Source organism: Phaethon lepturus, unplaced genomic scaffold, assembly GCF_000687285.1.
Source record: "Phaethon lepturus isolate BGI_N335 unplaced genomic scaffold, ASM68728v1 scaffold5960, whole genome shotgun sequence".
In the NCBI taxonomy this organism is placed as follows: Eukaryota; Metazoa; Chordata; class Aves; order Phaethontiformes; family Phaethontidae; genus Phaethon; species Phaethon lepturus.
This window is the reverse complement of record NW_010511054.1, coordinates 42,935-59,295: the sequence shown is the minus strand read 5'-3', so window position 1 is coordinate 59,295 and position 16,361 is coordinate 42,935. Positions and strand designations below refer to the sequence as shown.

The following is a 16,361-nucleotide window of genomic DNA, read 5'->3' as shown; positions in this document are numbered from 1 at the left end:
TAGTTTCACTCATCTTCAAACAAATGGATGATCTGGGGAGTTATACCTCTGGGCAAATACATGAATGCTCTGTCTCAGACAGTATTCTCATTTCCACATTCAGACATTACAGTCTGGATAAGTGAAAAACTATACTGGTAAAATGTTGGTTAGATTATTGGAGTCTTAAGGCAGTGGTAAATGGCAGGTACTCTATCCAGAGACCTGGGGCAAGTGGAGTGTCACAGGGCTCTGCACTGGAACCTCTTCTGTTAAACATCTTTATCCATGACTTGGAGGAGGAAAAAGAGTGGATATTCAGCAGGTTTGCAGATGATGACCCTAAAAGGTCCTTTTCAACCCAAAGATTCTATGATTTTATGATACCAAACTGGAGAGAACCATTAAAACACTTGAGGGTAAGACTACCATTCAGATGGACCAAGATGGAGGAATGGGCTGCCAAGAACTTAATGAAATTCAGCAAGGGCACAGAGTCCTGCCTCTGGGGCTGAGTAACCACCTACATTGGCACAGGCTGGGGGCTGACTGGTTAGGCAGCAGCTCTGCTAGAAAAGACCTGGAGGTCCTGGCAAAGAGTGAGCTGAGCATGCGTTGGCAATGTGCCCTGGCAGCAGAGGAGGCTGTCAGCAATCCTGCGCTGTTTTAAGAGGAGCACAGTGAGTAGACAGAGGGCAGTGATTATCCCCCTGTACTCAGCACAAAATCTAGACACTGCATCCAGTTTTTTGGCCCTCAATACAGCAAAGACCTGGAGAAGCTGGACTGAGTTTGGCAGAGGGCCACCAAGATGGTCAGGGTAGAAGCAGAGGCCCTGTGAAGAGGCTGAGGGAGTGAAGCTTTCAGCGTGCAGATGAGATGGTTTCAGGGAGACCTAACAGCAACCCCCAGTACCTATGGGATGGTTATTGAACAGATGGAGACAGGCTCTGCACAGTGATGCATAGTTGGAAGTCAAGAGACAATGGATATAAGTTGAAAAGAGAGATTCAGGCTGGATATAAGCAGAAACCTTTTCCCCATTAAGACAATAAGGCAGTGGAACAGGTTGTGCAGAAAGCCTATGCTGTCTCGAGCCTTGGACACTTTTACACCAGCCTAGATAAAGCCCTGAGCAACGTGGTCTGGTGGTCTGTGTTCATAACTGACTCCTGTCAGACTAGACACCTCCTGGTCTGTGTTCATAACTGACTCCTGTCACATTAGAGACCTCCTGAGCTTCCTTCCAACCTCCATTATCTTACAATCCTGGTATAATATTTCTATTTGTTGGAATGGAAAATAGAGGGCTTGTTTCCAGGAACCTTCTACTAATAAGGTATTTTGTCCCTCACCTATCTTTCTGCAAGTGTTAGGGATTGTATAATTTAGAAGAGGGGCATTTGGATGTGGAATAATTATGTGCAAACTTAGATGGTCGTGATGAGTCATGTCTAATTAATCAGGAATGATATATTAGATATGGCCTTCCAAAGAGACTCAGAATTTAAATAACATTAAATGAGGGCATCAGGAATTAAGAGTTTAAAATTGTGGGTAATTCTAAGAAATATCAGCTCAATTAAAAACAGGTCTACATTTCTGTGCAACTAAAACATTTGCATAACTGCTGTCAGAATTTAGCCAGCTACTGACCAAAGGATTCCAAGAGATTTCCTAGCCTGTTAGTTTTTGTACTTGTTACCACATGTCAAGAGTGAGTTAACCACAGGATGAATACTGTCCCATAAAAGTAACGTATGTGAAAATACATTAATATATTGAATTTAATGAAATATGGCTAATTTTAGTGTATTTATATATTTTAATATGTTAATATTAAGTATTATTTATTTTAATATGTATTTATATTTTTAACATAAATATACTACAAAAACTGTATTCATCAGTTTTTATTTCAGAACCAAAAAGGAATATTTGAGAGCTGCATGTAGGAAGCAATGCTTCAGTTGAAATGCCTTGCCTAGTCATGAAATTGGTGGTATTAAAAGATAAAATATAAAGAATGATTCATTATGTTTGCAGTATCAGCAATAAGAAAAGCTTTCAGACTCATGAACACAAGGGAAAATCTCTGCCTGGAACAGAGCATAACTGACATTTTCAAACCATAATATTTTAATGTCAGTTGAGATGTTAGTAAGTATTTTTCTACTAGAAATACTAGAATGGAGTCATAAGAGAAAAACCTTTTGAGGATTGGAAAATACATTATTTCACATTTTTCTTATTAACAGTTTCATAGATGTAGGATTGCTGTGCCCATTCAGGAGATTTAAGAACTGCTATAAGCTTTCCTTGTACGCAGTCACTTTTTCTTCATTTTTTCTATAGCATATGGTGACTTCTCCTTCTTAAGGTGTTTTTTTTTTTATTTAGAGTTTTTTGCTGTTTTGTCTTAAGGTAATGAAATGTCAACGCACCTTAGAAGTAGCAAATGGCTGGGCAATGGGTCATACAGATTATACTATAGAGGGAGGAGTAACAAGTTTGGGAGTGGATTTGGGACAGATTTGAAAAACCTGTGTTGTTGAAGACATTACCTAATTTTTTTTTTTATCCAAAAGGTGTCAGTGAAACACATTCAGAGTCACTTGCAATGATGATATGGCTTCATTGCACAAGGTTTGATGTTACCAGTTTCCTCCCTTCCTTTCCATAGCAATCATCCACAGACCACAGTGGCTTGGAAAAGTGTGACAAAAGGCTGTTTCTTGTATGCCACATGCATAGAAATATAGCTTATATTCAATAAAATTTACGTGAATTTTTTTTTTCATTCTTGAGTACTACATACATGAGCTAAGATTAAATTTACTGTGATAAACTGAAACTGTACTAGTAAATACAATTTTGGTTGTACATTTCAGACTAAGTTTACTCTTGCTCTTTTCAATGTTAGATTTTTTTTTTTAATTATTTTGTCTAAAAAGCCTGGTTTTGTCAGAGGGTACAAGAATTGTTCAAAATAACACTGAAGCATGTTTATTAAAATTATTCAAATTACACCATTTTATTAAAAAAAACAGCAATCATACCTAGACCCATAGGAATGAGTGTTGTAAAACTAAACGTATGAATCTCAACAAAAAGTGTTTTTAGATAATTGTATAGGAAAGGGAAAGACTCCTCAAAATGAAAATATCTTGATGATTATTTGGCACATTTGCAGTTTTAACACTGTAAAATATGTAGTGCTTTCCATTTGCCAATTCTTTTTTGAAGAAACAGTCTACAAATATGTAATTTATATAAAATTGATACTTAAATGCCCTATATAGCTTCATTACATCAACTCAGTGTGTAGGTACTGTTAATATAATGATCTTGCATTATTGTTTCATTTTCTCTCTTTTCACTTGGTATATACATGTGTTTGTGTACAAAAGCTGGTGGTTTGTGTTTCCGTGGTTTTTTTTGCTCAGTTACTCTCCCAAATTCCACTCTCGAGAAGCACTCCAGGGGAGAGAAATTAAAATACAGATAGGCGCTTTAAGTGATTTCTTAGTTTCAGTCTCTTCATATAGTACTGGTGACTCTGTTTTACATATGTAGCATATATATGTATGTTTATATACATATATATTGCAGTGACTTTAAAAAATATTCACATATCTCCCAAGTAAAAAGGAGGTATATATGTGCATACTATAAACAGAGGTAACAGAAATGAAATTATGCTTCTATCCACCTTATAAAATATATGCTGCTTTGGGAGGTGAGGGAAAAAAAAATATTCTCTTCTATGTTCTTTCCACACAATGAATTGCAGTCAGTGATAAAAAATTACCACTGACACCAATGATGCTTAATATAGACGTGACACTTAAGTTCATGTATGAAAAGCTGTAAGTTTTGAAGTGTTCATAACAGGAATTTAAATCATCAGAACTCAAAACAAGACCTTGATTTAATATATATATTTTAAAATAGTTCTGTTAATTTTTTTCGTGCCACACATGACTTGATAAATTAGTTATATCTTCCTATGCAATGCATCCATCTTGTGATGCTATTAAGGCCATGTAGCTTAGATTACCAGTATAGTAGCGTCATGCAATCGATTAATGGAAGAGGAAAAAAATAAGGTATTTAATAAAGCATCAGAACAAAGCTATCAGCAGCAGAAGTGGTCTCATATATTTATATAGTCTATTAATGAGTTATATATAGGATAATTCAGAAGAGACTTCTCTTCCCACCCCTCCTTGGGTTAAAAGAGCAGATGCACTGTTTTCAGGCACCTTAGTTTTGTGGAGCAATTTGATGTAGGCAATGCATTGAAGTCACTGGCTCACTTCATGGTGTGGCACAGACTACTGTTCTACACCAACTGATTGGAGCAAAAAAAAATTGTCATCCAGACTTAATTACAATTTGAGTTGCATCCGTCAGAAGTGAAACAGGTGTCCTGCTTGCTATAGCAGATGAGCAGCTTACATCTTGGTCTGAGATGTCAAAATAGCAGTTGATAGAATAAAATTTGGCAGAGCTTTGTCTTGCCAGAGAAGATAAAGTTTCTGGTATAAGACTTTGGAAAGCTGACAGATTCTTGGTCTGACTGTTGAAGTTCCTACTTCTTCAAGTGAAAAATAAGTCACTGACAATTATCATGAAGTAACTGCATGTCACCTCTTATTGTACTTTTCTTGTGAGCTATAGTTGAGATCCATGGACCAGAAGCAACACTGACTTTGGCACTAAAACTTCCTAACTGATAACATAGCAAGCAATGAACAGTCAGAGGTATCTACGGCAAATGAGTGCTAAGGACTGTAGCTGGGGAGATAAAAACCCTCATGGACTTTGAAAAATCACATGAGTAACAACAGCTGTTCTGGTTGGGAATCTCCTCAATGCATCTGTTAACATTTATTTTGATGGCTGTCATACATAGGAGAGGATCCAAGGAACTCCTAACAGTTTGTCAGCTTCTCAAGCGCAGCAGGGTGAAAAATCAGTTGTAGTTATAAAGATTGATATTGGAATGATAACTCAACTTCTTTCAGCCCAGTGAAAAAGACTGTAACTTTACCTACTATGTTACTGAAGTTCTTGGTAGTAACTAGAGCTGGAATAGTGTAGGAAATTAAATCCATTTCATTTCAGAGCTCTAGAGGGCAGTAAAATAAAACAATATTAAAAAGAAAACAGTTGTCCTATTTTCTACTTGCAGTATAAATAATTGCATTCCCAGTAAAAAGGAAATCTGAGCAATAACAACAGAAAGAGGGGTGACATCACATTTAAAAATGTCAGATGACATTGACCTTCAGAGTATCACTGCTACAGCTGAGCTACTGCATCATTATGACCAGCCAGCCAGTCACCCAACAGGGCTTTCTGTCCCAGAGGAATGTAACAGGATCATGTCTTTGGTAAGATTTGCCTGTTTGTGTGCTCCAGATAAAATGATAAATGAGATTTGATTAAAGTCTGTACTGGAAGCAGAAATGTGCCACGTACCATTTTGGTACTTCCTGGGACACACTGTCCCTGAGGGCAGAAAGGCTGCCTGGAGAGAGTTGTACCTGGTCACAACTCTGAAACCAAAACTAGATAGTGCTGGCCAGAATGGATAGAAGCTCCATGAGCTCCATGTAGAGTCCACTGTCTGCCCTGTAGGAGAGTTTGGCAGAGCTGAAAATTTCCCTTTCTTTGTATAAATTTTGGAAAGGTTATGAGCAGAGATGAACAGTTTACCTCTAAGTGAATCGTGTGTCAGTGCAGCTGTCCTTAAAGCTGCATAAACCTACCAAACCCAATGTAAATCCCATGCTCTGCTTCTATGGGATATCTCATTTCTAACCATTTCACAACTGTCAAGTATATTTTGTGAAATGAGATGTTGTAGCTGATTTATGCTGAACTTTGTGGCTAATTTAGGCAATGCACTTTGTCTTTTTTGTATTTTTCAGTCTCATAAAAGTTACCAGGATTTTCCCAGGTATTTGCAAGAACTGTTTCTTGTTCTTATCCTTAAATACCCTAGCACCTCTGTCACTTCCAAAGAGTACCTTCTGAGTGCTTGCCTTACTTGACTGCTCCAGGATTACTAGCTGCCAATTCAGTGGCTTTCGCTAGTGTGTTTTCAAGAATCTACTGTTGATTAATCAAATTCAAAGCTCTTAGTTCAGTAAGCTTGAATGTTATAGTAGGAGCACAGATCTATTTCTCGTGCAGTTCAGTGGCTTTCTGTAAGTGATGGGTCCAGCACAGGGTCTTCAGCTTTGAATAAAATATTTTTAACAGCATGCTGATAGTCTACAAAAAATTGTTATTTTTGCTTCTGGGGCTCATTTGCTTAGCAAGGAAATAATCTTTTCTTCTTGCTAGATGCAGCTTATGTTGCTTTTTTGTTCTTCTTTCTCTGATAATCAGTATGTGTAGATATGGAAAAAACTAAGTTTTGACGGCAGATGAAGTAATTGTAGCAAATGATAGAGAATATATTAAGAAATACCTGAGGTATACATAATGCAAAGCCCTTGTTTCACATGTTTTGCTGTATCTATTCTTAACATTTAGAAAAATAATTGCTGTTTCTTATAATGTAGCAGCAAACCAGTATTTTTTTAATTGAGATAGCTTAAAACATTATTACCACATTATAAACACTGGTTTGATCTTGTTAGGCAATATGTAGGTACCTTCATTTAACTTTGTGAATATTCAGACTTAGTCTGCTCCTCCTTTGGAGTTCAAGATCAAACTGAATAGAGGCAAGTATGCAATAACTTAGCATGCAGCTTATGGCCCCTGCTCATTGCAGAGGGGCTGGACTAGATGACCTTTGAAAGGTGCCTTCCAACCCAAACTGTTCTATGATTCTGTGATTCTATGGTGAAAAATTTAAAGTTGTGTTCATAAATCCTTCCTCAGTAGACTGTTTTCCTGGATATTTGTGATCAGTAGGTAATTTCATTACTCTGAAGAGATCTAGTTCATATTAAAATAGTTTTATTCTTTTAACATAAATATGCTGAGTAGAGGCTTGTATTCACAGTCTTCCTTTGTGGACAGTAACTTACCTGACTAGTAGCATGGACAAAACCATAGCAACTTATTTAAAGAATCTTGCCATTTTTCACATTTAAAATTGGCCGGTATGAAAAATGATCAAATACTCTCAGATACATTGTTTATTTGGTATTAGTCACAAATCAATTTATAAAGTTGGATTCAATCTTTACTGTGTTAGTAGTAAACTTTCAATCAATAGTTCTGAATGGAAATACCAGTCAGTTGATATAGATGTCTCTTCTGATTAAATAAATGGAACTCTTTGAATTGGATGTCTAGCAGAAACATTTATATTAGTCCAGGTAATTTCAATAAAACATTTTTGACAGAGTACTAAACTTTGAAGTGATTGATGACCACGTATCAATATATCTATAAGGTACCATGATAGTGCTTATATGGTATTCTACCATTGTTCCATAAAAAAGGAGAGAACTCAGAAAAATTTACTTTATTCAGCATGAAAATTGTTTTTTGAAAGTCCTGTAAGAATGTATAACTTATATTTTTTTAAAAAAACATTCAATGTATAACTAAAATGTCCTGTAAAATCCTAACTTTGCTGGTATGTAGGTCATGTAATTATTTTGTTTCTAAAAAAGCAGAAGCAGATGTGTTATGTGAAAAGCGCCATTAGATCATGTTTCATGATTTTGTGAAATGCTCGCCTTATAGAATCCAATAGAAACCTTTTCATTATTGGGACTGAGACAAGCTCATCCCACGTACAAAATCTCTGTGTAATTTTAATTACACATTTTTTACAGCTCATTTTAATCTTCTGTTCACAGAATAAGTCTCAGTGCCTGAGAGGGAATAAGGGCAGTAACAGTATAAACAGCATGCATGTTCATTCTTAGTTATTTCTTTAAAACTTACAGCTGCTGTCCGGTCCACCTCACAGCGGCTACTCAGAATGAAACAAGCTTCAGCATCATCCATTCTAGAAGAGGGGAGACAAGGCTGTTACATACCAACAAAATACTTGTGTGGACCTGGGTTTCACAGCTTATAGGAACAGAATACAGAGAAAGTCTAGTCTATCTGTTCTCATGCATTATCTGAATGTCAGCAGCAGTCACCTTGTGTATTAACTCACGGTGTACCACTACTTCTTGACTAGATTCTCGGAAAATTTTTTTCCCTGGTGCCAGTAGAAGCTGTGCCAAAGCAATAAAAGCACTGTGGCCTCAAACAGACTTAATTTGCAAAATAAATATTTATCTGCTATGAGTATAAAAGGTGAATAAATAGCACCAGTCTGCATAGTGTGTAAGGGTATGGTATGTGCAAGTTGTTATTGAGAGGAGTGAATGAGAGGGGGCAGATAACTTAATACAGACTTGTCTTGCTTAGTGATAGCAGAAAGATGGGTAGATGTATTATGCATAATAAAGCATTAGGGATAAATAACAAACATTTCTGTATATATATGCATTAAATGAATTAATTATTTTCAGGTCATGGTCTCTTTGAGGACTTTTAATGCCTAATTGTTCTCTAGCAGGTTTAACTGCTCATGTAATAGAGGTGGTGGTAGAAGTGCAGAGAAAAACTCTCTGACTTCAGGTTTCATCAGTTTACTTTTCCTCTCTTGCCTCAGATCTTGACTTCCTTCTCCAGTGAATCCCTACTTCACTTATTGGTACGTGGAAGTAAAGAAATAGAGACTTGGTTGACCTCCTTGGGAAGACAGGACTTTCTGGGCAAAGAGAAAACGGATGATCAGAATGGGTTCCCTGGGAAGGGGAAAGGTGAGAAAGAAGCTGGGGAAAATGAACAGACAATTCAGTGCTGACTACAGAAACTCCATTCTGGAGCCTGGAATGGGACCTGAGATTCCTAAACCTTTGGTTTCTCCACTACTAGAAAACGGAATTGGTGGTTGTTAGTTATAGTCTAGGCCATTGGGACCCTAGGCTTAGGCTGGGAGCATATTCTTTTAGGTACTGTACAAACACAGAACAAAGACAGTCCTTGCCATGTAAGCTCTAAATGACATGACAAAGAACAACAAAAATATATGCAAGCATGGGAAACCAGTGGAAATGATGTGACAATACCTGAATATAAAAATTATGGCAGAAAGGGGTCTCACTAGATATCAGAGCAGAGAACCAACTGAAGAGAGCATGTGATGGAGAATCCCAGTATTACTTTACAGATGTTTCTGAGAAATTCATCCTAGACTGAAGGGACAGCATGGGTGAAATCACAATGGGACTTGTATGTTAATCTGTAATATGTGTGAAACAGAATAGCATTATAGACTTATCAGAAGTTTACTTCTCAGTAAGAACTGTGAGTTGCAGGCTAAGTGAGAATAAGGGGTCACTCCTTGATGCCATAAAGAAGGGTAAGCCAGGGAAGGACTGCAATAAGGCAAAGTGATGTACCACGTAAATAATATTTCCAGAGTGTTCTGAAACAAGGGTTCAGGGACTTGAGATTATACATGTCAAGAACATAAATATAGTTTTAAGTGGGGCAAAAATGAGAGCTTGTGTGAGAAAACACTTGTGAGATGCAGGCTCAATCTACATAGGATGCTCCACAATATGTTTCCAAGCTTATGATCCACAGTAGGATACTGGTTTTATTTTGGTAGGAATAATTAAGATCTATTTACAACTGTCTGCAACTAAACTAAACTTTATGAATAGACATCCATAGAGAGATGTCAGATAGCTTGGCCAACCTTTTAGTTTTTGACTATAGAAATAGTGGTTAAATTTGTGTGTTCTATGTGAGACCATTCAGAGAAAGTATAAAGAGAAGGATAAAGCCAGATCATTGTAGATTGCCCATAGGCACCTAGCAGCAGGAAAATGGGAAGCCTCATAAGATTAAAGTACCTGAAATGGAAAAAATCACTGTAACAAAGGCAAATCAATATATCCAAAATAGTAATGTCAAATGCAGCTGATGTGGAGAAGTGAGGACAGAAGGCCACTTCTGAGTGCTGATTAGGAAGAAATCATGGGAGCTCTATGAGCAGTTTTAGCTAAGCATGGGAGCAGAATTGTGAAGATGAGGTCTTTAACAAAGTTGTAGGAAAGAAAATTAAGTTAAATTAGATGAGATTTTGATGAGAGCTGATCACGTAACTGGGATTGACAGTATATATAGATGATTGTGTAAGGAAATGAAACCTCATGTTCATATATTCACCTTTTTCCCCCCAATGTTTTTTGTAACTTCTTGAATCGCTTCAGCCACAGATGACAGGATAATAACCAAAGAGTAACATCTATGAATGTAATGAATTTAGACAACAGAAACACTAATGGCATCTATGCTAAAAACATTTATTAGAACTCAGAGTATCATTATGAGAGAAGTGTTATTAATATCCTAACAACTGTGAGAAAGCTTTGTCAATGACACCATTTTTATGTGCCAGAAAACTGACTCTGAGACAGAAAAAACCCCAACAGAACCACTGCTTAAGGATGGCAGAAATTAAAGGGACTTTATATATTGAAGAGAAATTTCTGAAAGGAAAAAGTATGAGGTAAAGAAAAAGAGAGGACATGAAGAGGATCAAGATTTGTGATGGTTCACTAAATTGGAAGGAGAGAGAAAAAATATTTGAGGTCATGACAGAACATGGGAGAAAGCTGTTGTGGGGAAAAAATCAAGCATGGTAGTGTCAATCGCTTTTTAGAGCTAGTCTGCTCAGAGAATGAGAGCTGTTTTAATCAGTTATTCTGTTTCAAATACTGAAGTAGCTATAAAATTTCCAGTCATGCTGATGAACAATATAAGTATCAATGTGATACCTCATGACAGAATTAGTTCTGTTTTTTTGTTAAAGCTGGCCACATGAACATTGTTCAAAGAACACCAAAAATTTGCAAAGTGAAGCTCTCAAAGGTAGGAAGCAACAAATATCATTTTTGTGAAGTCCAATTTACAAATTTACATATGCCCAATACCAGGGCATATAAAGAAAAATACAGTCTTTAGTTAACTGACTATTTATTACTTATGCAGTCAGCCAGCTTTTGGTATTCCTTTACTTTTTGGTGCAACCTTTATCATGTTATTTTGACATTGCCTTTCACAATAATATATGTATAAATTTTGATAATGAGACACTTTGTGATTATTTTGTTGTTGTTGGTAACTGTTACTCTATTTATTAGAAGACATTTACGATGTGCCTTGTTATCTTCTCAGTACATTATGTTCTCATTAAAAAGAAATACAGCAAACATCTTAGGTATTGGGTTATATTTCATATTAAATGTTCTATTAAATTCCCACTATGCTTCTTCCCTCAGGAGAGGTTGAAAATTATTCTATGACAGGTACATTCAATTACATGTTCTGCAGGAAAAAGCACAGTTCCACAGTTGACTACCTCCAGGTTATTATAAGTGAAATTCAAGATTATCTTTAGGGAACAGCCTAATTTTTCTTCTCCTAATGTGTAGAACAAGTGCTAGCTAAATGCCCACATTAATTCCTTCTTGAAATGAGGAAGAAAGCAAAAAAAGGAAGCTCTCTCGAAAAGAAAATTTCTAATCCTGAAATAAGCTTTATTGTCTTTTCAAATTTTAAACAGATATAGTTGTGTTTTCACTGGCAGAAATCTAAGAGTGTAACACTGTTCACTAGACTTCTCAGATTCTTGGAAATAACTCCCCTGGGGTAAAGATGACTGCATGACACACATATTCAGACAGGTATTGTCTTAATTTTACATATCTGTATTAGTTGCTGAATAAGTTCTTATAGAGAACAATGCAGATAAGTTAAATCAGTTATTTGCTAAGAATCACCTTTCTCTGTCTTTGGAGAGTTTGAAAAGATGATCCTTCTACGTGAATTCCTTCACACCTTCAAGTGACTGAGCAATGGGGGGCGGGAGGGACTTGAGGAAGTGTTTGACTGATGTATTTTGATTAATGTCATTCACTATTAACTGGCAGAGAGAATTTTTTAGAAGTGGTGGAAGTATGTGTGTGGTTTGCATGGCAAGGTTTTGGTAACAGTGGGGACTGCAGGAGAGGCTTCTGTGAGAAGCTGGCAGAAGAAGCTGCTAGAAGCTCCCCCTGTGTCCAATAGACCCCATGCCAGCCAGCTCCAAGAAGGTCCTGTCACTGGCCAAGGCCTAACCCATCAGCAATGGTGGTAGCACCTCTGGGATAACATAGTTAAGAAGCGGGGTGGGGGGGAACCTCCACAATTGCAGCTGGAGAGAGGAGTGAGAATATGAGAGAAACAACTCTGCAGACACCCATGTCAGTGCAGATGGAGGGGCAGGAGGTGCTCCAGGTGCCAGAGAAGAGATGCCCCTGCAGCTCATGGTGAAGACCATCACGAGGCCGGCTGTCCCCCTGCAGCCCATGGAGCTCTATGCTAGAGCAGATATCCACCTGCAGCCAGGGGAGGACCCCACGCCAGAGCAGGAGGCTGGCCAAAGGAGGCTGTGACTCCATGGGAGGGCCCAGGAGCAAGCTCCTGGCAGGACCTGTGACCCTGTGGAGAGAGGAGCCCAGGCTGGAGCAGGTTTGCTGGCAGGACTTGTGACCCCATGGGGGATACAGGCTGGAGCAGCCTGTTCCTGAAGGACGGCACCTTGTGGCAGGGACCCACACTGGAGCAGTTCATGAAGAACTGCAACCTGTAGGAAGGACTCATGTTGGAGTAGTTCATGGCAGACTGTCTCCCGGGGGAGGGACCCCACGCTGGAGCAGCGCAGAGTGTGAGGAGTCCTCCCACGAGGAGGAAGGAGCTGCAGAGACAAGGTGTGATGAACTGACCACAACCCCTGTTCCCCGCCCCCTTGCACTGCTGGTGAGGAGGAGGGAGAGGAGCAGATTTGAGCCTGGGAAGAAGGGAGGGGTGATGGGAAGGTGTTTTAAGATTTGGTTTTAGTTCTCATTACCCTACGCTGATTTGACTGGCAATAAATTTAACTTCTCCAAGTCGAGTCTGTTGTGCCTGTGATTGGTGACTGATTGTCCCTGTCCTTATCTTGACTCACAAGCTTTTTGTTACATTTTCTCTCCCCTGTCCAGCTGAGAAGGCAGAGTGATAGAGTGGCTTTGGTGGGCACCTGGTGTCCAGCCAAGGTCAACCCACCATAATGCAGTAAGAGGAAGGCCCTGAAAGAAGAGTATATGGGAGTATAGTATATGGGAGTAGTTGCTTATACTATTAGGCTGAACTTAGGAAGAAAACAAAACTGTGCAATGGGTTCAAAGGGTGATAATTATTGTTGTTTACTTTTTTCGCCCTTCAGTTGGTCAGGAGAACTACCAGCACATTTACCATCTTTGCTCAAGGAAAAGAAACTAACATTACTGTCAGCTTTGAAATTTTCTGTGCTGCTTTTTCAGAAGAAATCACAGGCACTCTGTTTCAATACCTTTAAAAACGGAGACAGAAAAGACAGTGAAGAAAAATTTGGTCAACTGAAAGTTCTTACAAATATTTGTTCCTTGAAAAAAAAATCATATATTAAGCAAAACAAATTATATCAAATATCTTTGCTTTCTAAATACACATGCTTTCCTTCTAGCACAGCTTTTGTTGCTTGTCAAACCTATTTATCAAACAGTATGAGCGAAACAAAAGTAAAAAATTATATTCGTCAATATTTGCCTACTTAGCTCTCAACAGGTCTTGATCTTTTAGTGCTGAGCCTTGCAGATAGATAACTCGTTGGGACCACATTGGGATTTGTAACACCCTTCGGACCTGAGCATCCATCTCAGTAGGACACAAAATAACAACGTAATAGTCCTGTCAAAAACATAAGGGGAAATAATAATGTTATTTTTTTATATTTCCATCTATTATTGCTAGAGAATGAGTCAACAGAGACTCAGTATGTCAAAAATGTCTCTAATAATTCTCAAATTTCACTGACAAAATTTGAGTTGTGTTTAAAATACTGAATTCTTTAAAAAAAACAGCTGGGCAATTGTCAACTATAGAATCTATAAAAGATTCTAGGGTGTCAGCTGAAGTCCATTTAGAAGTATTTTTGTTTCCCTATGAGCATAATTTTGTTTACAGACAATTTACATTTCTGTCATTCTAGTTGGAGAATGTAGGACATTTTTAACAATCAAAATGGAATTGTCTTGCCCCAAATCTTTCATCTACATTAATGAGCAGATCCAAATTCCGTTTCCTATGCCTACAGACAGTCCTTGTTAGGAAAAGCAAGGTGGCTCGGAAGTATACATGTGTGTACATATGAAAAGGAGAGCTTAAATAGAATGTGAGAGACTGAGCACTTAGGACAGGCTTGTCATAGAAGTCTTCCTTAGCACACAAAGACTTTTGCAGAAAACTTAGTGCATTGGATCCAGTGCATGATCTGTATCCTTCAGATTCCCATTTCAATTGTGAAGGTAACGTATATAAGCTCTTTCAGGCTACATAAGTAGTATTAGGATTTTCTTTGTCTCCAGCATATCATAGAGCCTGACTCGTTCTTCAGGCTAGTTAGCTAAACTTCGCATTTCAATTTGTGTTTGCCTCTATAAAGAAATTGATTTCTTTGCGCATTTGCTTATGCCTCTTACCAGCTAATTATTTTGGGGAATATTTTGGATTTGGAATTTGTCAAATTGCTGCTCAGCAATTTGAGGTTTTTATTTTTGTGATTTTTTTGTACTAGTTAATGAAGCATGGTACCACAGGTAACTTAGTAAAAGACATAGAGAAGAATTAGTAAAAGAAATGGTCTGTAGCAAAGCTAATGATAATGAATTTAAATTGCTATCTCATATAAGTATGCTTTTATATGATCAAAACAAGTCACATGACATCTATTTGCATTAGCTAGGGAATATGTGTACACCAAGAAAATCTCTTGCGTGTAATCTTTCAAGGTCTTTGTCCTTTGAAGTACATCCATTTATTTCTTAATTTCAACAATTCCAAAAGGATTTAATCTTCCCAATCCTGGGAAAAAGCCAAAGCAAAATGCAAAAACCAAAAGATATTTTGACTTGTGAGGAGTTTTGGATCCAGTCCCAAAACAACAGGAAAAAATAAGTTAAGTAGTTTTCATTTATTTTCTATTTTGGGGTAGAATATAAGGAATTTGCATGGAAATATCTGTTTCTAAAAGGACAGGCACAATTCAATAAGACAATAATTCTATCTATTTAGTCTATTTACATCAATTTAAAAATGATGTCTCCATACTGTATCTCAACTTCTTATTGCAATTACAGATTCCCAATTCAGTCAGCTATTCCAAAATTCAGTTTTACAAATTAAAGACAATTTCATAAGACTCTCTACAAAAAATTAGTGTTTTGAGTTTGTTCTTTTTTCCCCACTGTTAAGTACCTGCAATCTGGGATGAGCATAAAATTCATTTAAGAAATCCATAAGTAAGTCAATCTTCAAAGAGCTAACACACAGCACAACATGTTTTTCTGTCTGAGCTCTGTGTCGACTGTAGTTTCCACCAGACTTTTGTCTCTCCATCCACAAATATGCCAACTGTTCAAACTGCAAGAGATGCCAATTGTCAGTGAAATATAGAGAAGCAGATGTGCATTACAACTGTATCATGACTTAACAATGTTGCATCATTCATCTCATGTCTCTATGAAAAGATACCCTTAGTCCCCAATGTCTTTTTCTTTGTAAAAAGTTCTCTAGAAAGTGGGTGAGATGAATAATATGGTGCCTGAAAAACACGGCAGTAGAACCATTCTCTATCATACATAAATAGCAGGGTAAATCCATTAAAATATCATGAGATTACAGTAAATCTCAAAATTTTAGAAAATAATGAAGGCTGTACCTTATTTCCTTTATGTATTTTATACTTCTGAGCACTCTTTTCGCGGTACTATGGGATATAAATGCTTCCCTCAAATGAAAGATTGAATTTTCATACACTTAAGTGTATACTGTGAGTATAGATACTCTGACAGAAGCACCATTTTGACTTAGTTTGGGCAATAACTCTTCTCAGAGATTTTATGTTCTGAAGGTCACCTTTTGTATACTTTCTTATCTGTCACAAATTTAGATACAACATAAATACACAGCAGTTGTTAATATGGCAAAATTGCCTTTGCCAAATGAACAATATATGCAGACTAACAGTAAACATTGCTCTACTAGTGTGAATCCTTTAGGCTAAAGAGAATACTATAACAATCAGTGCCATTGTAACCATCTGTAATAAAACGTACACACTATTTCAAAGCTTCTTGTACATAATAAGCATTTAATACTGAACTCAGTTTAACTATATAAGTGTGATAACTGCTTTTCTCATCCACATTCAACAAGGAGAGATTGAATCATGAATAATAATTGATTTCATATCATAGCAGGGCAAAAGCTCA

At 37.3% G+C, this 16,361-nt stretch overlaps 1 protein-coding gene across 1 annotated transcript in view; it reads right to left on the bottom strand.

The window, feature by feature from the left end:
- The window catches only part of KCNT2 (potassium channel, subfamily T, member 2), a 110,443-nt gene that overhangs the window by 53,859 nt on the left and 40,223 nt on the right, over positions 1-16,361 (bottom strand). Inside the window, 3 exon segments of the mRNA XM_010282549.1 lie at positions 7,903-7,966; positions 13,643-13,779; positions 15,346-15,510. Coding sequence (XP_010280851.1) covers positions 7,903-7,966; positions 13,643-13,779; positions 15,346-15,510 — 366 coding nt within the window.